Consider the following 27,005-nt stretch of genomic DNA (forward strand, 5'->3'; position numbering starts at 1 on the left):
ATTTTTTTAGGTCAACCTTGAAGTTTCAATTTTCTAGAGAAAAGAGTCAACCAGTAATCTTTCCTGATGGTCATAACCCCTTAGTTCTGATATCTTTTGTCTACTCTGTCAGTTACTATTGTGTCTTTTTCTGCAACTTGCCATCAGCGCCCATATCCTGAGAATAAAAAGGAGGAATGAAATTATTACTTCCCAGTCTTGAAGGTATTTTACGTTGTTTTCCACAGGCATTAATCTACCTTTGGCATGTTGCTCAAATGGGGATTTATTCATTTCTGAGCTGACATTGTGCATGCTGCAAGTGTATTTTCTTGTGGGTAGCATCACAGATAAGCCAGGTGTATTCTTCTCTGATACTTCCATTCCAGCACGGCTTACAGGATTGTCAGTAGAAGTGGAAGTGTTGCTAGCTTGTCTTTCCCTGTCGATAAGGATTGGTGAAATTGCGTATAGTTGATGCTGTGTCAAAGGTATGTTAACTCAAACACTGCAAATTCTGCATCTCATGTGCACTTAGCATAGAGCTAATGGAGTATTTTAATGTAAAGATGTTAAGATTATATAAAGGCAGTAAGATCTGTAGTATTAATAGAATTTTTCTTTTGATCAGCTACTCATCACACATCGGTGATTTTGTCATGTGGCATTTCAGGGTGTCACCGCTGAATATTTTCTGGATTCAATTATTATCAAGGAGATGAATACCAAATAGCTATAATTTCAATATAAGGTTATAATCTATTTTGAACAAGAAGTTTTTAGTAACCTGCATTCTCACTCAAATTTATGGTAACTACTCATTAATCTGAACCTTTTTCTGTCAATGTCATGAAGTAAATTACCTATTAGAGTCAGCAAAGATGGCTGAACTTACACATAGCAAACTGTAATCTTCATTCCCTTTCATCTTCTTTCCCACCACTCCACTTCTCATATAATTTTTTTTCTTTTTAAATACTATGCCATGATTATAAGTCTGTAATCTAGTTGATGGATTAAGCTGATTTTTGTATCGATTGAACTTGCTGTCATAATTTGTCATCTGAACCTTTTGATTAAATTATGCATTCAAGATCCGTACCAGATATTCATTATTCTGTAATCTGTTTTAAGTGTACAGTACACCAGAAGTGGACTCCTTTTCAAAAAAAGACATGTTTTTATTTTTGATCATGTTAATACCTTGAAATCATGAAACAAATATTTCAGTTTGGAGCAATTTAATTAAAGATGATTTATATTGTTCAGTTGCTGTTTGAGATAATGTACTTTCATTGTTAATGTTCTGGTGGTCAGATTAGCCTTTCCCCTGAGATAAATCTAGTGGCATTATAATGGTCTGTATTTTGCTCTGAATGGAGGCCATTTGCTTGGCTTGGACTTATTTGTTCATTGCTTCTACTTGTAGATGCATACTTATGGAAGTACTTGTCACCAACCATCCAAAAAGTGTATGCCTAATACAGGACATCTTGCATCTGTCCAAAGCATCTCTTTGACCAATCAGATTGAAAGATTGTTGATGAGTGGTGCAGAACCTGAACTATAAAGTGTCAGTTTGAGTACTAAACTCAATGCCCAATCAAGCACAGAAAACAAAATTAAGGCATGTCAATGATTAGAATGTGCGTGTAGAATGGGTTGGAAGCATGGAGAAGTGGAAGAGAGAAAATGATGGGTTTAAAAGATGGTGTCAGTACTGATCTACATTAGTAAGGGTGAAAGGGGGTTAGCTGGCAGTGTCTTTACAGCACATTTGAATTCACCTACAACATTTCAGTCATGCCTGTTGTGAATGATCTCAGATTATGTTCTTTACAATGCATGGAAGGGAGGGCCACCTGAGCCTGCAAGTTCAGCCATGTCCCACAGTACAACACTGGAGACTAAAATAGTATTTCAAAAAGACAAAGCGAACCCCAAAACACCCTGTTGTTTCTTCCATAATAAAGAAATGTCCCTAACACTCTGAATAATCAATCTATGTAAACCCACATTGTACATTTATATTAAATGAAACTAGCAAGTACTGGAAAGACATAGCAGGTCTGGCAGCATTCTGTGAAGTCAGAAACAGAGTTAAAGTTTCAGGTTGAAAGTGACTTTTTTTAAAGTAGTTTCTCCAGTTATTTCATTTTTGTGTTTTAGAATTCCAGCACCATAGCATTTTATTTTATTCTTTGGTCTCTGACAAAGCTTATCTCAATAAATGATGTTGATTTACATGTAGGTGAGTGGCAATGGAATTAGGTAGGAGAGTTGTGGCCATGATCCAGAGGCCTCCTGTTTGTCCAAGAGGCCCTTTTGTAGCTCACCTGTACCTGCTGCATTGTCAGCTGATGACAGGTTTCACCACTGAGAAGCTTTACCTGCCTTGTGATCACACGTCTCTACAAATTCTGGTTATATTCACATATATAAAAGATATCTGGCATTATACTTATAAAAGAACATAAAGACAGATTTGGTTTTGTAAAGTTCCTTTGATTAACTATATCAGTTTCTGGTAGCTTTTATGTTATGAACCTATTCAAACAGAATTGGTGAAGCCAGTCAGAGCTCTCCAGATATGTCTTAATTTTCAGCTCGATAGCAATTTTGTTATATTTTAATTTGTTAAATAATTCACATGAATCTCAATGTATTTTGAATTTATACATGACCTGAATGTTAATATTTGTAAAGCATGCAAGGTTAAATCTAAGGTATAAAATGTTTGAGTTACAATCCAGAGATTCATGTCTGAGAATAACTCTTGTATATATTTTGTAGTTTGTTGCTGTAGCAGAGTTCTCCATATCTGTTAAAATTAGTATTCAAGTAATAACAGGTGAATTTCCACTCAGGATCTGATTACTTATGGGAGATGTTCTACAACAAGTATTAAACGTCACTGCAGAATCTCACCCTTTCAAACAAAACACAAACAAGTATGTGTTGCTGGCGTTAAAAAAAATACTTTTCCTTTTTCTTTTTAACAGTGTGCTAATGCATTAAGGACAACGCAATAGTGTGTGTCACTAAACATAAATTGGCTGTTAATCCTGCTCCTCTATTTTGTTGCTCTGTCTTCATACTAGATGCGTTTACTTTCTGATGGATGTTCTCAAACACCTTTGTCAGCAGTTTCTTGAGACAGAAGGAAGAGAGATTTATGTTAAGATTTGCTCACATTTCTGATTTCACATACTTGTAGAACCAGTAGATTGTGTCTGAGGCCTAATGCCTGATATATGAAAGAGATATATACTACATGTTCACTACATTTAAATAACAGATTTTAAAAGAAAATGATTATGCTGGAATCTCTTAATATGACATTTTAAAATTAAGCCCATGAGCGGCTAAATGTCCATTGTGACTAGTCACAGTTGAAATGTGATCTGATTGATTTGATTATTTACAACTTTATTACTGCATTTCAATATTCTAGCCAATATTTATTCTCATCTCCCACTCTAAAGCAGAAGGAAACTGAAATACTGCTATCTATTTTATGACTTGTAGTACTTTTCTATCCTCGAATCTCTTCTTGCTCCACTATTTTTTTAAGTCCATTTTGTGTATTGAATGTGATATTCTTATCACACTGTATATTTCAAATCAAAAATATGCTGTAGCTAAATCCGTCCCAATTCTAGCCTGAACTTGCTGTATCTGGTAGTGGTTGATTAAGGCTAGTGGCAGTCTCGCCTTGTAGAGCATACACATGCTGTTGTACTATGTTGCTATAGTGAAGTGCTTTTTTTGTAAAGAAAAAGCAATAGATTGATTGTGTCCCTTCAATTGGCCCTGTAGACAGTATCACTGAATATAACTACTTTGCGCCTAGGTAAGGACTGTTAGCTTCAGTTGTGGCAAAAATACCTTGTTAAAAAGTAGTCTGCTTTGAAACTGCTAGCTGGCTGGGCTTAGTACGTACCTGTTTACAATGTCAGGACAGTGTGTTTCACTTGTTCCATTTAGATTGATTGAAGCTTGTATTCCCTGTTTGTATAATGGCAATACAAATAGAAAATGCTGGCAGTACACAGCGGGACAATCAACCCAACTGGCTGTAGATAAGGGGCACATAGTGTGCATTGGTAATGCTTGTAGCTTTCTGTGATCACCGGACCCTATAGGGATTGGAATGTGTAATGGACACGGGCAATGATCTTTAAAGTTAATTTGTTTCGTAGTTTAGTATGTTATTAGTTGTGCCTTTCCAAAATGGAACAATTTCCTTTGGTTTTATTTTGACTCAGCGTAACCTGACTGATTAATTAGAAAAGGAGTCTGAAAGCAAGGTTTAATTTGATGCTTTTTGCGATTCTTCATGAGAATCCTTTGATTCATAGTAAGTAGGAAGTTTTGACTGCCTGACTATAAGATTTGAATAAATTTTGGTTAAACTTACCTACTTCTTGCAGCATTCAATTGAGCATAGCACTTTGACTGGCACATTCAGGTGATGAACTTTAAATTCTGGCAGTTTGCTTCTTCAATACCCCAAATATATCTTCACTTCATGTCAGTTCATTTGAGGGTTAAAGTTGGGCCGTTTTGAAGTAAAACGTGATAAATTGGTGAAATTCCTGAAAGAGGAGGGTGAGAAGAAAGAAGAGAAGGTAGTATTGACTAGATTGTTGAAGGTTTGGTGTTGGGGACCTATACTGTTTTTATATATAATACAATTTTAAAATGCAGTGAAGCACCTAAGGATGGTTTCACATCTGTAACTATTGCAATAGTGCCAGATTAAATTCAATGCTAGTGAAATTTAGTTGAAATGAGCACATGGAACAAAAATGAGCAGTATTTGCTAAAATGTCTATTCTTAGAAATGTTAATCAGGGTCACGTTCATTAACAGTGGAGTGGCAATCTATAAAACATGTAAGATCATTGATAAGATGTTAGTTTGAAACTATGTAGTACTCTCACAAGATTCTAGTCACTGAGTTACAAGATTTGCCAATTGACAAGAAAAAATTGGATTTTTTAATGTGATGGATGACCCTTTCTACCTTCGAATTAATTTGGAACTAAATGGGTTTTGTAGCAAAAATAATTGGCATGAAACAAAATTATTCTAGGCAGTGTTATGAAAGGAAAGCTTTAAAATTGGTTTGGTAACGTTTTGCAGTAGTTATACATCTGTGTAAGTATCATCAGTTGGGCTAGTCCAACTTTGTGACAGTTATTAAAAACCAGTCATTTTATTTCTATTTACAGGAGAGCTCACACCTTGACAGTGTTATTCATCCTCACTTGTGCACTGGTATATGTTACTCTGTTGGAAGAAACGCCACAGGATACAGCATATAATATTAAGAGGTAAGTGAAGACTTCTTGCAAGTAGCTGATGTAATATTTCATTTCCATTGTTGAAATCCAATGCAATTGCAAAGTTTATTGTATTTTCCATTTCTCATGCTTTTCAAATCACTTGTTGATGTTGAACAGTGCCATGTTAATCTGCTTCAGCAAGTCTGGTGACAGAAATTACACATGGCAAAGATCAGAAGCTCTGTTTATGTCTGAGTTGCCGATTGTACATTTCGTCCACAGGTTAATCCGCCTGGCAAAGACCTTGTACAAAATTTTATACTTTGCTCTTCACAGAATAGGAAGAAGGGAAAATTGAACTGAATGATTTAAAATGATCTGTGATCATGGTTTCTTACAGGCTTTTAGGGGGTCCAGTTTGGAAAATGAAAAGCCTGTCTCTTTGCCTTTGAGTTAGGCTGTACTAGTCAATGGGAAGTTGAAGGCACGGGGTGGCAGAGCATAGAGGCTGGTTTCATATTGTTTCAACACCAAGATCCAGACCTACATCCAAGATCTTCAAAAGTCATTGCAATGCAGTGAGGGGCAGTGCTTGGGAAACAAGAAAAATTGCTGGTTGCTCACATGTTTAGGATTGATAAGCAGTGCCGCGTAAAATTCTGCCTGTATTCTATTGCACATCAAGTTTCACTTGCCCTACAGCCCTGTACTAGTTCTCAACCTCATGCTTAATACAGCAATAGATTTTCTCTTTCTTATCCCTGTAAATTCTCAAGCCTCATAATCACCTTAAATATTTACTCCCTCCACCTGTATGACATAGTGGCACCAATGTGTACCATCTATAACAGGCACAGCAGCAACTTCCAAACCTGTGACCTCTACCACCTAGAAGAACAAGTAAAACAGATGCATGGGAACCCTGTCATCTGCAACTTTTGCTTCAGGCCACACACCATCCTGACTTGTAACTATGTCACTAGGTCAAAATCCTTAGACCTCACACTCTGTTCTGTTTCTTAATCTTCCTCCCTTGGCAGCTGTATCCTTAGTTGCCTAGGTGCAATAATCCCTGCTGTTCTCCTTTCTTACCCCTTTTAATGATCCTTTTCAAAAGCCATGTCTTTCGTCAAACTTCTGAAGAGTGAAAAGTCACCAGACTCAAAATGTGAATTTTGCTTTCTACCCACACATGCTGCCAGACCTGCTGAATTTTGCCAGCAATTTCTGTTTTTGCTTAGATCTCCAGCACCTGCAAATCTTTGTTATATTCATTAATCAAGAGTATTGGTCATATCTCCTAGCCTCTATTCCTTTGGTTTGAAATCTGCTTTTCTTTTATCTCTGTGTAGGCCCATGTGTCATTTTTCAATGTTAAAGGCATCATACAAATACAAGTTTCTGAGAGTGTGCTGAGCTTTGTGAATGAAAACTTGGGAGGTTTATGTCTATGAAGATCACTTATAGAGGCAGGAGGATCATTTGATAGTTACAGATTGCAGTGGGGTGTACACATGTCATTAGTTGAGTGTTGCTGTAGTTCAAGTGGAGATTTTAGAAAGGCAGCACCCTATCCTCTGCCAATTTCTGTGAGTTCAAGTCTGTTTTATTCAATAGATGTCTGACTCTTCAAACACTTGTCTCCTTTCACATGACAGGGTCATTAGAAATTCAGCTCAGTCTCCATATGTTGCAGGTACTGCTCAGTTTTGTGAAAGCACACTATAGAATGTCAAGTTGATTGCCCAAATAGAGCATAAACAAATCTACTGAAAGACACTGTATTATGTGGAAAAGATACGAGGCCTCCTTTGATAGGAAAATTAGAAAGCATAGTATTACTTAAATGAAGAGAGCCTACAGAATGATGCATTACAGAGGGATCTCTTTTTACACGGATCACAAAAAGTTAGCATGGAGTTTCAGCAAGCATTTAAGAAGGTGAACAAAATGGGCGATGGAATATGAAAGTGGAGAAGTCTGTTACAGCTGTACAGGGCATTGGTCAGACTGCATCAAGAGGACTGTTTACAGTCCTGGTTTCCTCTCTTAAGGAGAGATGTACTTGCAATGGAGATAGTTCAGAGAAGGTTTACTAGCTAATTCTTAGGATGAGGAGTTTGTCTTATGAAGAAAGATTGAGCAATTTGGATCTCTATTCATTGAAGTTTAGAAGGATGGGATTATCTTATTCAAGCATTTAAAAGTTCTGAGAGATCTTGCCAGAGAAGTTGCTGAAAGGATGGTTCCTTTCGAGGGATAATCTAGAAGGCAGTAACTGTTTCAAAGTGAGGGTATCTTCCATTTACGATAAAGATGAGGATGAATTCTTCTCTTAGAAGTTCCAACTAACTATTGGAATTTTCTAAGCCAGACAGCAGCTGAGGCTAAGCCTTTGAGCATATTCAAGGTAGAGTTAGACAGATCTTTGACTAGTGAGTCAAGGTGGAGGGGGGGCGGTGGTGGGGCAGTTGGGAAGTGGAGATAAGGCTGCTATTAGATCAGCCAGATCTTATGAATGGTGTTCTAGGCTGGAGGACTGAATGGCTTATTCTTGCTCCTACGTCAGACGTTCTGTGTATGTGAAGTTTGTTTCTATGAACAGAGAGCAAAGTTGAGATTAGCAGAATATTCAGGTTTATTCCGCATGGTGATAACTGGTGAGCCTTTTACACCTTGAAAGTGTGAACTTCAAGGATATTTTGATTAAAAGAGACTATGTTTATTTTATGGTAAACTCCAATTGATATTTGATCCAAGAGAATATATTGCTGTTTATTTGTGGTAAATCGCAGTATCACCAATTTATAGGTTGTAACTCTGAATGGATGAGGTTGAGTCAGTGTTTCTTGATCTAGCTGATTTTGTGATTTTCTGACTAATATTCCCATTGTTCTCTATGCAGTGCAAACAAGTGAATTTTTGTCTACTCGTTCTGATACAGAATGATTTGGGATTCTACATTGGCACATAAAATGCAAGTGCATGGGACTGGGTTAGTGGATTGACATGAATAGAGAACTCATTGGCAGACAGGAAACAAAGAACAAGAATAAATGTGAGATAACAAGGTGTAGAGCTGGATGAACACAGCAGGGCAAGCAGCATCAGAGGAGCAGGAAGGCTGACATTTCGGTCCTAGGTCTAGTGGTCCAAGTGGCAGACAGTAACTAGTGGGGTAATGCAGAGATCGGTGCTCGGAACCCAGCTATTCACAATATGGATTAATGATTTAGACGAGGGAACTAAACATAATATCTCCCAAGTTTGTGGACAACGTAATGCTTGGCTGGGTGGGTAAACTGTGAGGAGGGTGCCAAACTGCTTCATTGTGACTTGGGCAAGTGAAGTGAATGGCCAGATGCACAGCAGACAAAGTATAATGTGGATAAAAGTGAGGTTATTCACTTTGACAGAAAAAACAGGAAGGCAGATTATTATCTGAATGGCAGTAAATTGGGAAAGGGGAAGGTGCAACAAGACCTGAGGTATCCTTGCACAGCAGTTGCTGAAAAGCAAGCATACAGGTGCAGCAGGCAGTGAAGAAGGCAAATAGTATGTTGTCCTTCATAGCGAGAGGGTTTGAGTACATGAGTACTTGCTGCAATTTTAGAAGGACTTGGTGAGATCATACCTGGAGTGTTATGAGCAATTTTGATGTCCTTATCTGAGAAAAGATGTTATGGCTGCGGCAGGAGTGTAACAAAGATATACCAGACTGAGATGACATGAAGAGAGAGACTGGATTCGGTTCAGACTATATTCACTGACTTTAAAGAAATGAGGGGTAAATCACATAGAAACCTATAAAATTCTAACAGGACCACACGGTAAATGCAGGAAGAATGATCCTGATGTCCAGGGAGTCCAGAGCCAGGGGTCACAGTCTAAAAATATGGGGTAGGACATTTAGGACTGAGATGAGGAGAAATTTCTTCACTGAGAGAGTGGCGAGCCTGTGGAATTCTCTGCCACAGAAAATGGTCGAGTCAAAAACATTGAATATTTTCAAGGAGGAGTTTGATGTAGTTCTCGGGGCTAAAGGAATCAGCGATATAGGGAGAAAGCAGGAACTGGGCACTGAGTTAGATGATCACCCATGTTGGTATTGAATAGTGGAGCAGACTCGAAAGGCTGAATGGCCTACTCCTGGTCCTGTTCTACAGTGTTTCTATTTGTCTATTTAAGTAATCTTTGTAAGCATAACCATAGTAATTCTGTCCCTTACGATGAATGTTTTTGCAAACCATAGTTCAGTATTTCTGAGTAGTTCGTAACATTCTGTGTTCAGAGCTGTTATTAGTTGGCAGTCTCAAAGGAGCTATATTTTCAGGACTAACATGAGAGAATATAAAGATGTAATGGAATAGGAGGTTTGTTTAGCCAGTTAGGTGTGTTATATAAATGTTGATAGCATTGATGGATGTTTGATTTCTTTCCCCTATCTGCCCACAGCAACTGCAGGCTATCGGATACAGAATTCAAACCTCCCTCTTATTTATGTGTGCAAAGTCCTCACCCAGTTTGACTTCTCAATTGTTTAACTCTAGCCTTAAGATTGCACTCTCTTGTTGTGGATTCTGTACCATTGCATGTGTCTGTCAGTAGACTATATATGTTGTCTGCTAAAGCCTTGTAAGTTAGTGGTATGTTTCTAATTCAGTGTTTAATTTCTATCTGACAAGCTTCTGAAAGTCAAACTGATGAGCTTGGAAAACAAATTCCGTTGCATGCTGGCCGGTTAACACACTTGGCAGCTGCATTATGAATGTTTGTTCTTGTGGCATAGAGGCAGTTTGAACTAGAACAGTTTTGAGCAATGATTCGTAATGGGACTAGGAATTTAAAGAGTTCACTTTGGAGAAGGGTTGAAGTTTGGAAATTCTAGGCCTTGTTAAAGAAATTAAGTAGTTTTCCTTTGTGATAAACAACCCTGACTCCTTGGCCTTTTGACAACATGCATTCCTTCTGCTCACGGTCACATGTAAGCTGCATTTGGTGACAGAAGTCTGTCACTGTATCCTGATCCAATCAAATGATTAATTATATTCTCCCATATTTTAAAATAGTTGCAGTAAATATGCATTTTGAAGTTTCTGTAGGGAACATGTCATGGGCAAGCATTTTGCTTCAAGATATAGCTGATCTAATAAACTTCAAAACCAAACTTAAATTGATTTATAACAAAAACAGATTTTGCTGGAAAAGCTCAGCAGGTCTGGCAGCATCTGTGAAGCAAAATCAGAGTTAATGTTTTGGGTCCGGTGACCCTTCCTCTGATTTCTCTCCACAGATGCTGCTGATCTTTTCCATCAATTTCTGTTTTCATTTCTAATTTACAGCATCTGCAGTTCTTTTAGTTTAAATCTATTTATGTCATGTGAATCTCTGAATGAGAGTATTGTATACAGACCACTTCTCATGATTTTTAAAAAAACATCTGTGCTATTGAGGCAAGTTTTATGTCACATTTGTCTCTTTTGATTTACTACCATACATGTACCGATGAGTAATTGTTTACGCATGTCATGTAGTTTGTGTAAAATGTTATTTGAATTGAAGGACGAATGGTTACCAAAGTTGCAAAGTTGAGATAATCCTGCTCAGTTTCTTAAAATACATCAATTCAAGGTGTATTCAAACTTAAGTGTCAAAATCATTCAGTTGAGTTGTGAATGATAAAATTTAATATACAGTAAACAGTGTTTTCTCGATGTTCCTTCATAGGGTTTCAAACTTTTAATTTTTCCTTGGTCTGCACATTCCACACATGCCTTACAGCTTCCACCACCATCAACACCCGCTCCACTTCTTTTGCTAAGTACATTTGTGCAGTAATAGTGCTTAATTTTTTGTTTGTGCTTGATTGAATGCATTTAGCTTGTAGTGCAAGCAACAAGCTCATACAGCTCCTGAAATTGTTTTCAGGTTATTAGTGAGCCATTATTAAATAAAACCTAATTAGGCTACATCTTAAGTGTGGGAGGTTTAACTAGGTCATAACATTCTCTTCCTGAGGGAACATAGAAGTAGACTCCTTTTGTGGATGTAAGTCAGACAGAAAGTTGATCGCAGTGAAACAGAATGATATATGTATACATTTTACTTCAGTTAAACAAAGGTTAGTATGGTAACTAATAAGAATTATTTCTTGTCTTTAAACACTTATCTCTCTAGTGTGCTTTCTTAAAAAAAAAATATTTATTTCCTTTGAATCCTATTTCTGCATCTGGAAAGCAATGTTGTGGCAACCCAATTGGTCATATCCAGATCCTCATCTGAATAAGTTCATGTTCTTTGCAATCTTAAATGCTGTTCTGTTTGAAGAAATATTAATACAAAGTTTGATATTGATTGACGAATTTTAGCTTTACTCGGGGGCATGCATCAATTATGCCATCAACATCTCTCTCCGTATATATTTTTGGCTCATTTAAAAAGAAACACGTGTTGAAAATTCTGCCATTTCATTGCTTGAACCGTAAACATGTCAGCCTCATTAGTGTGATATCCTTTTCTGAATTTTATTTTACCTTTCCTGCCTTTGCATATCATGTGCTCATTTTGATCTGAGGTACATGCAGTGATTTGTGTTTATTTATGTGCAACTATTCAGACACGTAATCTTGAATTATGCTGTTACTCCTTTTGATGCGTTTGTAAATGCTCTTCCTGTGCAAGCCCACATAAAATTATTTGTAATGTGCATTTACTTGACAGTGTGTAGATTTGCATTTATCCATAGACCAATAAAACCAGTGCCCTGATGTAAATAATTGCTGATTTGGTCTGTACAATCATTGTCAGGATAATCTTAACACACAGGTGGCATTTAATGTGTTAGCAGTGGAGTGTCTAAACTGCATGAAGGAATGATTTACGGTTCATAGCAATATGACTGAATTTTCATGGTGAAACTTTTTTTTTGAAACTGTTTCAACAGAAGAAAATGAAAATCTGTAAAGCACAGTCTTTGATGAGGGTGCAAAGCCCTTGAATTAGCTAATGTGTTTAGTTTCCCTTCTGTTGTGATAAAAAAATTCACTTTGGCACACAGTTGCTTGTTGAATGACGATCCCCCTGAATCAGGAGGGAAATTAATTTATTCCTTCATTTTTCACATCACGAGTGCACAGCAACTAGGTGCTATTAAAACTTCTGAATTTGACATGGCAAGCACCTGATGAGTGCTGTGCCCCCATCTCTTACTATCTCACAGACATTTTGGGCACAAAAAATGATCCATAATAATGTAAACCAATTGATTTTAAAATGTGCATTAGCAACATGGTGACACTAGAAGGTTACCTTCATTGAGCATTGTAAGATCACTAAAGCAGGATAATTCAGCAAATGCAGTTTTAATCAGATTATTGCAGTGAATTGAACTGAGGCTGTAAGAATGAGCACCCTTCCCTCCTAGGAGCTGTGCAGTTTTCATTGGTATCTATACCTTTCTGTCTCTTGCATCTGTCTCACCTTTAATTCACTTTTTAAAACTTAGCTTTTTGCACTAGCTTTTAGTTATCTGTCTTAATATTTCTTTCTTTGGCTCTGCATCAGTTTTTATCTCCTGTGAAGCAGCCTGAGACATATTCTAACATTAAAGGTGCCACATAAAGGCATGTTTCTGTAGCTGATGACAGTTCTAAATATAAAGTTTTATTCTTCATCCCGCTACTTAAGCAGAAGGTGTTTATTAAAGTCACTGAGTCAGTCAGTCAGTCAGTTCCATGAAAGTTAAATCATCTTTACTCAAAATTTTCTGCTCATGCCGGAAAACGAGTGTTATGTATCTATCTTCTTATATGTACGATCCACGGGTATTAGGTTCACGTCTTGTGTAATCATTTTAAGATTTTCTTTTGTGCTTTAGTGTATTCCATTCTTTAATGAGACAAAACTGGAGTTGAAGCATTAACCTGTTATTGGATATTTGGATGTACACAGTAGTACTACACAATGAGGTTGAAAATGATCACTCCACATGCAAACTAACCTGTTTAGGCCATTTGTACACATTGGATCAAAGTTTTTTTTTAATTAATTTGCAAATAGTGAACACAATCAAGTGTTAGTGGATAGTACTCTAATCTTTATTTGAGAGATTTTTGTAAAGCCATGAAAATGAACATTTGATCAATATTATTTACTGTCTCCTTAATTTTACAGTAATGAAAGAAAAATGTATTCCTTGAGATCTGGATGTGTTCCACTACAGTGGCCAATTGGCATCTGAGTCTCTAGGGTTCACCTTGATGAGAAAGGACAGTAATTGCAGAGGCTTCACTGAATAAGGGTTTGGGAAGTCTACTGTACATTCTCCTCACTCTGCACTTTTGTCAGTTGTTATTCCACCATTGTTACCTGACTTCATCTATCATTTCTGAATTTGCTCCCAACTCTCCACTTTAAGCAAAATAAAACCTGAGAGTCTTTCTGTCAATTTTCCTTTCCTTTAATTTTTCTGTGTCAACAGAAGGAACAAATGATAAGAGTGCCTGCTGGGAAGGATGGGAAGGGAGTAGGAAGAAGCATTGAATGTTGGGTGAATGCAAATGAATTGACTTTTTCTGATTTTGTAGAGTTGTCCCAATTAGCAAGGAAATTCAAAGAACATTTGGGGTGGAGCATGGGATGGAGGTGGTTCAAACTTATTTGAGGAAAATTCTGGAACTGCTCAACCTTGGGAAACCACACTACAGACGACAAACACATATTTCTCAATCTGGTTGCAGTCGCTGACTGTTTATCTTGCCCCAGTTGCTGACGGTGGAACCATTCTGGTATGTATGGGGACACTCAACTTGCCAGAAATTGTCAAACTGGCTTAGCTATCATAGTTTGTAACTGCAAAGTTAATATTCATTTATTAAAAACTAAAATTTGCATTTGACGAATACTTAAAAAGGATATGACTTTGAAGATGCATTTAATTCAGAAATCTTGAATGTTTCTACATTTTACTGTTTGATTTACAGAGGCATTGTTGCCAGCATTCTTGTATTCCTTTGTTTTGGAGTCACTCAAGCAAAAGATGGGCCATTTTCCAGACCTCATCCAGGTACAGTACAGCAATTTCATAATGGCATTGTCAGACTTTCTTTGACTGTGTTGTCTGTTTTTAAAACAAGTTGTGCAAGTGTAATGAATATTGAAAGTATTTTACTTACATAATGCGCTCTGTCTTGCAATTCCAAAATAAAATCAGTTGGAAGGGGCTCTGTAAAGGGACTATAAATGTATTGCGTCAGTGATGACCAGTTCAATATATTTATGACACTACAATTCCTTGTCAAGCTATACATAGTTTCTGTTTGATTTGATACCAAGCGGAGCAACTCTGAAAACTACCTCAGGCAAAATTGCAATAGTGCAATTGCGATCTAAAATTCCATTGTGTGAACTAAGTGCAGACATTTATAGGCTATCTTGTGCCCAATCTCTTGTCCTACTCGTTCCCTAAGATGTACAAGCAGTTACCTGTTCATACTTGTACAGTCTTTATAGAGCTCAGTTAGGAAGAAACTGATCGTCTTAATCAGTTTTTCTGAGTCCGCACCCAGGCTTAACCAATCAAATGCAGTGAGTATCGATGGTAAATCTGGAAAAGTGGAGGGGTTAGGTTGAACAATTTAATAGCGATCACTAACGTGTTACACAAAAGCAAAATACTGTGGGTGTTGAAGATCTGAAATGAAAAACAAAATGTCGAGAAACTCAACAGGTGTGACAACATCTGTGGAAAGTGAAGCAGAGTTACATTTCAAGTGCAATATAACTGATCTTTGAATTGAAAACGGCATGAGAGGAGGGCAGAACCCTTCCAAGGTAGGCATTTGTGGAAGAGAAGTGGCATGGAATGAAACACTGTTATGGTTCCAACTGATTTTAGTACAGGAAGGGTCAGGTTCCAGAATGAACCTGCCTTGGTTGACAATATGTTTAATTTTTGCAGTTGGTTACCATGGTGATTAGTCACTCAGCATCTACACACGAGGCTGCAAATGTTTTTTTTAACAAAGGAACTCGGGTTTATTACACAAAGAAAGGGGAAAAAGTAACAAAGCTATATTAATGACAGCTTAGAAAGATCTTAACATAAACAGCAAAAGAAAGTTTCACCCCATTTCTGAACACTCTCCTTTTCCAGATATACAATCCAAGAGAAATATCACTCCTATCGCAACTCTTTAATTTCCTGCTTAACTGACGCATCCTAATTCTTTTCCTTGAACCGCTGAGACCATTTAATGACTTCTTTTCAAGCATGCTGGCATGAGTTCTGATGGCCTAAATCTCTCATAAGTTCAGATAACTTGAAAATGCCTATACGCTGTCACACCCTGAATTGTTCACAGACCAAAACCACTTGGATAACTGGTTTCCCTGAACTGCTGCTGTGAAGTCAAAACTAAACCAGTGGCCTTAATTTCTTTCTCTGCCATAAACTCAGCAGTATAAGGAGCCACCTTGCTTCCCTCTCCTCTTCCTCTCCTGTCTGCTGTCCTCATTCTCTCCACCTCTCCTCCACCTGCCCTCCCCCTCTCTCTTCTCTCACCCTCCTTCTCCCTTCCCCTCCACGGCTCTTTCTTCCCAAACCCACTGCTCCTTCTCTCCATCCAGCACCACTCCTTCTCTACCCCTCAGCCCACTGCTCCTTCGCTCCATTCCGCACCGCTCCTCCCCTTCCACACTGCTCCATCCCTCGCCCCCCCCAACCACTTCTTCTGTCCCCCTCCACTGCTGCTTCTCTCCTCATCCCACCTCTCAGTCTCTCCCCCCCAAGCTCCGCCACTCCTTCTCACCCCACAACTGCTGCTTCTCTTTCACCCCCAATCTTTCCTCCTCTTTTCCTCCCCTTCCTTCTCTTTTCTCCCACCTCCAACGCTCCTTCTGTTCTCTCCGTCCACTCTTCTTCCTGCGCTGTTGAACTTGTCAGCCCCTCCACCTTCTCCCTAAGTCAGTAGTAGGAAGAGCAGGGGTCCTACAGCAGACTGTGGCCCATAACCAGCTAAACAATGCAGGAGAATTGCCGAACTCCATCTGGACAGTACCATCACCTCTGACTGGGCAATACCCAGTTATTTCCTGTTCTTTCCCAGCAGCCACGAGCCATGATCTGACCTGAGTACCTAACAGTACTGACCAGCACCACACTGAGAATGAGAAGGGAGGAAATGAAGCAAGTCCAGTCACAGCTGACACCCCAGAGAGGGGCAGGAAAGCCACAACTAACCAAGAAGCACAGCCCCACTGTCCAATGGCCCAAGCAAAACCCAGAGCTGGGAGAGGCCAGCAAGATTCCATGGGAATTGATGCTTTAGATTTGAACTTGAAGACTTTTCACTTTAAAGTTATAATTGTTAGTAATGCTAGGAATCTAAAGTGAAGGCATCCTGTAATGAACTTCAGATTAATTGTTAATTGTCAAAGTGCTGGACAGCTTATAATAATTGCTGCATTTGTTGGGTTTTTTTTAAGCAATTTGGGATATACTGAGGACCAGTTCCCATCCTATAGGATGCATCGATTACAGGGAAGAGCCTTTGAAATTCAGAAGTAGTTGAAAATGCAGATTATGTCTAAACTGTTATGCTGGATTTTTACCTGCAAGAGTTCTGCCAAATGCAAGTCCTCTTTTATTTATAGCAGGTATTGGTGTGGCACCAATGTTCTCTCTAATTTATGCAGTAATTTGGAATTTCTTGTGCAGACTGCATACAAGTTAAGCCCTTTAATTTAACACATATATGCTCAAAAAAGAGGTTAGCATATTTGAACAAATTAGTCACATGCAACAAAAATGTTAGAAGCTACATCTATCGGCACATTGCACTATTACTACTTAACTGTTCCGAGACTGGTGAGTTGGAATATAGAAGATATAGACATGAGTGATAATTTACAAATGATAATTTATTAATGATGGGAGGTAAGTGCTGCAATCTGTCATTTGTAAACCAGGAAGAGAAATGTAAAATATTTAAATAATTTGATGAAGCAGGACTGTAATCATCTTTTAAAGTTGGCACGATGTCATACAGACACTTTTCCTTTTAACACAAGTTGAAGCCTGAAGTATCAATATATTTTAACTATATATTGAAAAAAAATTAAATTAATAACAGAACTGGAAGTACTCACTAAACTTGTTCCTGTTTAGTTAATTTTAAAAAATAACTTGTAAAATTTCTGAGAGTTCCTTAGTACCCTGGTGAAAAAGATGACCATCTCTAAGACTTTTGTAAAAGACTGTGGCTAATGGATGAAATGTATAACAAATACACTGGAAATCTAACATTCTGCAAACAAGCTGCAGGTTAGTTGACATCTGTTGAAAGAACATAGAGGTTAATATCACTGATGTGGCCACAGAAACCAGTTCATTAGCCATTAAAGAATGCCTTGCTAACTCTTTCTCACTCCTCAACATTTATTTGTTGCCCTGCCCTGATGGTGCATGCTAATACATTGTTCATTGTGGAACTATATTTTAGTATCATTCTACTTTTACACTGTATCATTATTCTTATTATGTAATCCCTCCTCAAAAGCAGGGTTAACCAAACGAACAGCTCTCAGAATTGATTCTAGTGTTTGGCCCGCAAGCACAGAAAGGAGAAAAGCCTGATTTCTGACCTTTTCCCCTGAAAGTGAATGGCAATGTTGCATTGAGAATATTTCCACCAGCACAGCAGGTAGTTTTGTGTGGAGAAATAGGGAGGGCTGGTGGCGAGGCAGATGATAGAATCATAGAATCCCTACAGTGTGGGAACAGGCCATGGCTAATCCCCCTAACCTATGGGCAATTTAGCACGGCCAACCCAGCTATCCTGCACATTTTTGGACTGTGGGAAGAAACCAGAGCACCCCGAGGAAACTGACGAGGTGAATGTGCAAACTTCACACACGCAGTCGCCCGAGACTGGAATTGAACATGGGTCCCTGGTGCTGTGAGGCAGCAGTGCTAACCTCTGAGCCACCGTGCCACCCCCCTTAAACCATTGTAATAGACTTAGTATATTCAAAATGCTCACTGTTTCTGTCCTCTGGGATCATTCTTTTCATTCCCGAGCCTACTCTGTTCTGAGAGAAAAATGTCCAGTTTTTGCACATTTACAATTTTTTGATAACTGGATTTGAGTCATTCTAGCTATACTGCAATTCATGTTTCAGAGAAGTTTATTTTATGGGTAACATTTGACTTCTGCAAAGACAGCAGTCCGGCTCCTGAAACTTAATGAGAGGGGAATTTTTAAAAATTTTTTCCTGCAATAGTGCACGATTGCCACTACATATAAATATGCACTATTAGAAAGCAGGTTAGTGTTGTACAATTGGAGACGATTGGCAACTGGATGTGTTCGTCCTGCTTGTAGGGGAAGGTGAAGAAAAATTGGCCTGCATGACGATAATTGATCTACGTGTTAGTGTTTTTTTGAGAAGGGAGAACAAACATGACACGGTTTCGGTTCCTTTTTGCAACAATTTGTAATTCTACAGCTCCTAAAACATGGTAAATGTGCCTCATAGGAGAGATACCAAACAACATGTGACACTGAGCTATAATGATATTAGGACAGATTACTACAACCATTGCTGAAGACTTAACTTTAAAAGCTTTTCTAGGGGTTGTGGAGAGACTTCTGGAGGGAGAATTCCTGAATCTACAGTCTTGGCAGCTCAAGGCATAGCCACCAATGCTGAGGCCCAGGGACTTGTGAATGCTAAAGAGGCCAGAACTGGGGGAGTGTAGAAATCTGTGTCATGCGTATGCAAGAGGCTATAAAGCGACAGAAGGGGGGACTAAGTGATATGGCATGACGAGTTTGAATTTGGTGTGCCATCACTGCTTCATGACCAGACTGTTTTTTGTGACTTGTTATGGTTTTACGGTCGCACTTAAATAAGTAATTATGGGAGAATTAATACACATGTAAAATTTCACAACCTGAAAGATGAGGTCATTGATTCCTTTTATATAGTGTCCTCCCTATGAACACTGACGAGTTTATTTTAAATATTGTACGCATCCCCCTTGACAGCCCTCTTTTCCCTCTTGATTCTGTCTGTCACAGACAGAATGAGATGCAGGGATCTCTGGTGTTATTGGGGGTCTGTAGGAACTGACAGCTAAATCCAAGATGTCCATCCCTGTGTTTACTGTGACTGTAGGTCTAGTTCTGTTTCTACAACAACCATATTACCAGGACCTGGGAGCTAGATGTGGCTGGAGGGCCTTTGGTTGGGCACCCCTACACCTGAGTGTCTCTTAAAGCTATTCAGTTTCCTCCCTGTGGGACAAGATCTCACCAGTTTCTGTAAATGTACTGTGTGTTTGGAATTATAGTGCAGCTTTTCACCCACATTGGGCACTGATCAGTTGACAGTTTGCAAAAGACTGTTTTATAAAAAAAGAGTTACTTCAAGAGGATAGAAAAGGTTGTGGTGGTTGTTCAAATAACCTAATGGCATGGTGAAAGCGTGTGGTTGATCTGGTTTGTTTCAGTTCTGTTTGACAATTGGTTACCAATCAATTCTCAGGAGACACATTTCTGAGGTTGTCATTGGATATATATTATGATATTCACAGTAGAATTGCGGTGCAGAGGAGGCCATTTGGCCCTTTGTATCCATACTAGCATAATCTACAATTCTATAATTGAAATTCTGTCTTACAGCGTACTGGAGGTTCTGGTTATGTGTCAGTGTTGTGTACGAGCTGTTCCTTATCTTCATACTTTTTCAGGTAAGTGAATAGTCATTGATTGTTCACTCAAATGTCTTTAATTATTCCCACAAAGCTGCTTCCATATGTTTACATAATAGATCTAACTATTCAAGCAAAGCTTTGTTCTCTTCCTAGTTATGGTAAACACTGGTGTTGATGACACCTCCAAACTCCACAGTGCATTTTTTTGTGGGGGCTCATTGTTCACATTATGTTGTGTTCAGCTGTAAAATACAAATACTGCTTTGAACGATGCTCCCATTTATGAATGCTATTACCAGTCTGGGCTGCTGATGCTCGCAAACGCAGATGTATTGTTCACAGGATTTCAACTGCTCTACTTATTCATTATTAAATATTAAAGTGCTTTTGAGAAGCCTGGTATTGTAGTCAAGGCCATTGTTGAATATGCAGTGTACAATTTAGCTGAAAGCGTTATCTCTATGTTCTCCTTTTGAATTCCACCTTTTGTATGAGGTGAATTTCTACAAGATTTTGGCACCCCTCTTAATTTGGCTAGCTGACTGGCTCTTGAATTGATGACAGAATTAGGACTTTTAAATCTTTAGGACTTTAAATTTGAGTACTTGTTACCCACGTTCCTTCATGTCTCAACATCCAGTTGCATTTTAATTGTTTCTGGCATGAAAGTCTATTGCGATTTCTGTAGGAACTCAGTCTGATGAAATATTTAAAAACAAAACCCAACAGCTTTTAGGTGAGATATAAGCACTAAATTTAGGGAAATAGGAAATGGATTCAGGTGTAGGCCATTCGGCCCATTGAGCTTGCTGTGGCATATAACTAGATAGTAGCTGTATTTCTATTTTAATGGCAGTTTTTGGCACTATGCCATATCCCTTGATATCTTTAATTTTTGGAAATCTATCAATCTCAGCCTTGAATATACTCAATGAATGAGTGACCACAGCCCTCAGGGGTGGAGAATTCCAAATATCCACCTCCCTCCAAGTGAGGAATTCCCTCTTCATCTCAATTCTAAATAGTCTCCCACTTATTTTGAGACTGTGTTTCTTGTCCTAGATCCTCCCAGCTAGGGAAACTCTATTGAGTCCTTTAACAATTGTGTGTACTTAAATGAGATCAAATCTCCTCCTTCTAAGCTGTAGCGAACATAGGCATGGTCTCCTTAATTTCTGTTTATAAAACACTGCCACCATGCTAGAAATCAGTCTGGTGAACCTTTATTGTACTCAAGTCCCACCTGCAATGGAGGTGTGACAAAACATGTCGGAACAGGGTGATTAAAGTAACTGTTTCCGTTAGATAAGGAGACCAAAACTGTACACAGTACTCCAGGTGCTGTTTCATCAAGGCTGTATACAGGTGCAGTTTGATTTACTTTATTCCTGTACTCAAAACCTGTTTACTGAAGGCCAGCACACATTTGCTTCAAGCCGCCATGTTCTAACGTACTCACATAGCCTGAAGCTTGGAAATATTACATTTAATCCTGATATCCAAGTCATTGCAATAGATTGTGAATAGCTGGGGCCTAAGCAAGTTAATGATTTTTTGTTTTTTTTCCACATGCTATAAATATGTTTAGTGCAAAACATGATTGAATTTTTCACTTCTCTATGCAAATCATGATTTCTATCTGCCTTTTCTGTACAAGCATATGATTGCGTGCACATGCATCGTCATGTTCATATATTAGAGATGACCTTGAACCGAGTTGTTCTGTTGAAGCCAATATTGTTAATTTCATCTAAATATTGACGAGCATATTTCTGATTTTAGATTCAGTCTTAACATAAGTATTTGGTTGATAATCCTACCAAGGTTAATTCAAGGGATGGGGTGCTCCAAAACATTTTCATATTTGTCTTGCACAATTACTTAACAAATAATTTTAATAATCAGTTTGTAAGCAATGGGTTCACCCACCAAAGTGACTTTGATTATTTCAAATTCCTCTTTATTGTAGAAACCTTATCAAAGTGGGGCTAAAAACTAATTGCAAACAAAGCCACTAATCTACAACTAATGTATAATTTAATATAGGTGGTGTTAAGAGACTGAAGATAATTCTGTTGTGTTAGCTTGGTTTAGTGGAACAGGGATTTGCATTTAAATGTAATATAGTCCCCTGTCACTTTATATCTGGTCATTTGTGCTGCATCTGACCCGAGTGTATTGATATTGGACACTGGAAAGAAGGCGAGTGTTGTGTTCCCTCTGTCATCATTCTTTACCGTAAGTATTAATTCAAATAGAATGCTTTGTGTAGCTTTATCCATTTTGCTGGTGCATCCTTATCGTTTCTCATGTCAGCATTTTTGTTAATTTCCTGATTTCTCTAACTTGTGCAGATTTTGATCAAAACTTTTTTTTTATTATTAAGCACAATATGCTCTAGGGGTTGAGCTGGTAATTTAGAAGTTAGATGAATAGTGCACTGTTGTGAGGGATAACCTCATGCATATGTTGATTTGACCAATTGATTACAGCATGGTCCTCAAGATCCCTGGTGCCTCAATTCAATTTACTAGGCTGTAGCTTGTGATTGAATTGGCCATTGTACCAGGAGTTAAAGGTCTGAATCTTTCCAGTGAGAACTATAAAATTCCAAAAATGTTTTGTTGTTTCAATTGCAGTTAAATAAGTAATTATTTATGAAGTAACATCTGTTAGTAAAACCTGATTAACCAGAGTCTGTAAATCAATACAGAGTCATAACTTGCTGTTGAAAGCAGCCTTACCGTTATTATAATATTCAATCCCAAAGCCCGATCCTTGACCAGATGACAGATCATAATTATTCCATGTAACAATATCTTGATCTCATTGATAGCATTGAGATTCAATGGGGGAAAAAATATCAACCTACCTCTTTTTGCTGCTAACAACTTATGAGTGATTCCTCTAAATGGACATTGAGCTAATTGAGAGCTGCTTTAGAAAAGAGGATGAGGTTAATCCTGGGTTTCTCTTAGAAACACAAATGGCATTACTTGGTACCTGTGGGGAGAGTAGAAGAAAACTAATTCAGCAGTCTTGATGTGTATGCAAACTTCAACATTTGTAAGCTGTTGTGTTTGTGATCCCACAAACTCAAGTATGCTCTTCACAGCTGCATGTGTAGTGTCTGAGAAATCTGCATGGATACGAGCCAATGGATAAATACTGTTTCCTTCATCTCTACTTCCCTAATTACCCAATTCTGCTGCATTTATGATGTCTGATGTTTATGCTCAATTTTTTTGACTAATCTGTCAAGAGAGTAAAAGTACTGCATTCAAAACGACACAGGGTACTCATGATAGCAAAGATATGAAACATCCAGAGGAGACCATTCACCCTGTCAAGCACATGCATGAGGTTGTTGACTTGCTCGCCGAGCTGGCTTGTTTTTGTTCAGACATTTCGTCACCATGTTAGATAACATCATCAGTGAGGCCTCCAATGAAGCAATGTTGTTCTATTCCGCTTGGGATTTATACTGTCTGGTCCGTTATGATGAGTAGTGTCATTTCCGGTTTTGTTCTGTATGGGTTTGTGTATGGGATCTAATTCTGTATGCTTGTTGATTGCGTTATGGGTTGAGAACCATGCCTCTGGGAATTCCTGTGTGTGTCTATGTTTGGCTTGGACTGCTATGGTTACATTGTCGCAGTTAAACTGATGGCCTTTGTTGTCCGAGTGTACTGATCCTAAGGAAAGTTTGTTGTGCCGTTTTGCTGTTATCTGATGTTCGTGTATTCTGATGGCTAGTTTCCTTCCTGTCTGTCCGATGTAATGTTTGTGGTAGTTGTTGCATGGTATTTTGTAAATTATGTTCGTTCTGCATGTTGTGGAAATGGGGTCTTTAATTCTTGTGAGTGTTAGTTGTGGAGTGGCCGTGGGCTTGTGGGCCACCATGATTCCTAGTGGTCTTAGAAGTCTTGTTGTCAGTTCTGATATGTTCACCCCAACGTCCACAAGTTGTATTAGGACACTATTTAAATGGCTACCACTCACTGCAACGTGCCAGAACTACACAGGAAAGAGGAAGAACACCTATACAAAATCTTTACTATGAACGGATATCCCTGCAACTTCATCCGCAGGTGCCTACTAAACAGACAACAACAGGAGGACACAGTATGCCTTAACATACTGGCCACACTGCCCTACAGCAAGAACATATCAGAACTAACAACGAGACTCCTAAGACCCCTAGGAATCATGGTAACACACAAGCCCACAGCTACTCTATGACAAACACTCACAAGGATTAAAGACCCCATTCCCACAATATGCAGAATCAACATAGTTTACAAAATACCATGCAACGACTGCCACAAACTTTACATTGGATAGACAGAAAGAAAACTAGCCATCAGAATACACGAACGCCAGCTAGCAGCAAAACGACATGACGAAGCTTCCTTTACATCAGTCCACTCAGACAATAAAGGCCATCAGTTTAAGTGGGACAATGTAACTATAGTAGCCCAAGCCAAACATAGGAATGGGAAGCATGGGAATTCCTAGAGGTATGGTTCTCAACTCATAATGCAATCAACAAACATATAGAAATGGACCCCATGTACAAACCCATACAGAACAAAACTGGAAATGACACTATCACCATACTGGACCGGACAGGATAAATTCCAAGCGGAGTAGAACAACATCGCTTCATCGGAGGCCTCACTGATGATGTTACCTAGCATGGTGACAAAATGTCTGAACAAAAACAAGCCAGCTTGGCGAGCAAGTCAACAACCTCACCCACAACCCGAGCTACAAATCTTTGCTAAAACCTTAAAGCACGTGCATCCATAGAAACCCTAGTGTCCTCTTCTACTCCATTGGCATAGCATTTGACAATATCAAAATTTGTTGAAGAGCTGTTGCTTTCTCTGCATTTCTCTCAAGGCTATTGTAGGTTTTCAATCAACCTGCTTGAAGTGCTTCCTGATTCTTCTTCTAGGTTGTCTTTTACAAGTTTGTTGATGTTTAAATTAAATAATGCTCTGGATTTACCTTTGCTGTTCCATGGTGCAATTCATATACTTTTTGTTTTAGTTTCCTTTTAAAAGGCCAGTACTCCTTGTAAGATTGGATAACGTGAATTTTCCTAGCCTGTGAAGCCCCTTGGCTGTTCTCTGCATTGTCTCCAAGGTCTAAATTAAGCCGTACTTCTGACAGAGCGTGTTATAATTTCAGCATCACAATCTCAAAAAAAAGCACCCTGATTTGATGATTTAACTTAACATTGTTAACTTTTACTGATTTATCCAGGTGACCAAAAGCTTGGCCACAAGTGTAGATTTTCAGAAGTATCATGGAGGAGAAAGGCAGAGAGCTTTAGAGAAGATGTTGTGTACCTTTAGCCCTAGCAACTGAAGACAAAGCCAAAAATGATAAAGCAAAGAAATGAGAGCTGCTCAAGAAGCTATGGTTAGACAGAAACAAGGATCTCTGAGCATTATAGGACTGGAAGAGTTTAGAGATAGGGAAGGTCAAGGCCATGAAAGGATTTGCATGAGAATTTTAAAAATGTGGAATTCCTACCCTCAACACCATCAGTACTTATTTTCTGCAGCAACAAAGACAAAGTTGCTGGAAAACCTGAGGGTTCTGAGGAAGGGTCACCGGACCCGAAACGTTAACTCTGTTTTCTCCTCCACAGATGCTGCCAGACCTGCTGAGCTTTTCCAGCAACTTTGTTTTTGTTCCTGATTTACAGCATCCGCAGTTCTTTTGGTTCTTATTTTCTGCAGTATCCTTTGCAGCACCTTTTCAAATAACCTCTGAAAATTTGAGTAAATTTCATCCACTGATTTCCCCTTTATCCAGAGTGGTTACGACCTCAAAGAACTTCATTAGATTAGTCAAACGTGAGTTTCCTTTCATATTCTATTCATGATTGTATTGTGTTAACACCATAATTGACTAACAGAACTATCCCTCTGTCTTCTCCTAGTTTCCTGTCATTCCTAAACATATTGTATCCTTCTAAGATTCAGAATCCAGTCTGCATCATCCTGCAGGAGTACCCCTGTAATGGCTATCAGATCATATCTGAGGTCAGTTTGAAGAAGGGTCACTTGACCTGAAACGTTAACTCTGATTTCTTTCCACAGCTGCTGAGCTTCTCAAGCAATTTCTGTTTTTGTTTCTGACTTACTGCATCTGTGGTTCTTTCGGTTTTTATCTGATCATATCTGTTCAATTCTATTTTCACGCCCAGTTCATCTATTTTTTTGAATTGGATGGATATTCAGATACAGAGTCTTTAATTTTATTGTTTTGCACTGAATCTAAATTTCAGTGTTGTGTTGCTTGACTCTTAAATTTGTTCTCTCTATTCTTCCTGACATGGTCTGTTTATAATTTCCTGTATTAATACCTTACACTTTGTCCTTGACTGTAACCTTTGATTTACCACATCTTCCCAAATTTGATCCCTTGCCCTACTCTTTAAAGTCCTCTCTATGCCACTTTAATTTTGCAGTTGGTAAGAAGACTGGCCCCAGCATGATTCAGGTGTAGACCATTCTATTGGTCCAAATCCCACTTTACCTAGTGCTGGTACCAGTGCTCCACAAACCAGACCTGCCATTTTGAGTCATGCATTAAATTCTCTAATCTAATTTGCCCAATGCCAGTTAGCATGTGGCTCGGAATAATGCAAAGATCATTACCTTTGAGGTTCTGCTTCATAATTTTGCACGCAGCGCCTGATGCTGACAAAGCAGAACTTCTTTCTGTTTTAATTTCATTTTTGCTGCAGGTGGATTGGGAAAATCAATTTGGTAGCAGATCTCAAGAAAAGGAATTCGTGGAATGTCCACAAGATGGTTTATTTGGAGCACCTATGGTAGAGTCCGCCAGGGAACAGGCAATTCTGAATTTCATGATGTATAATGAGGCACACTTGATAGGGAGCTCAAGTTGAAGGAACCCATAATGGCTAATGACCGTAACGATAGAATTCACCTGCAATTTGAGAGGGAGAAGCTGGAATCAGATGTAACAGTATTACA

At 38.5% G+C, this 27,005-nt stretch overlaps 1 protein-coding gene across 1 annotated transcript in view; it reads left to right on the forward strand.

Annotated features, from left to right (window-relative positions):
* Positions 1 to 456: 456 nt before the first annotated feature.
* The window catches only part of ptdss2 (phosphatidylserine synthase 2), a 79,695-nt gene continuing 53,146 nt past the window's right edge, over positions 457 to 27,005 (forward strand). Inside the window, exons 1-4 of the mRNA XM_048607289.1 lie at positions 457 to 470; positions 5,217 to 5,318; positions 14,252 to 14,334; positions 19,955 to 20,022. Coding sequence (XP_048463246.1) covers positions 457 to 470; positions 5,217 to 5,318; positions 14,252 to 14,334; positions 19,955 to 20,022 — 267 coding nt within the window. The remainder of the gene's footprint in view (positions 471 to 5,216; positions 5,319 to 14,251; positions 14,335 to 19,954; positions 20,023 to 27,005) is intronic.

This window comes from Rhincodon typus, chromosome 17 (assembly GCF_021869965.1).
Source record: "Rhincodon typus isolate 14 chromosome 17, sRhiTyp1.1, whole genome shotgun sequence".
NCBI classification, from domain to species: Eukaryota; Metazoa; Chordata; class Chondrichthyes; order Orectolobiformes; family Rhincodontidae; genus Rhincodon; species Rhincodon typus.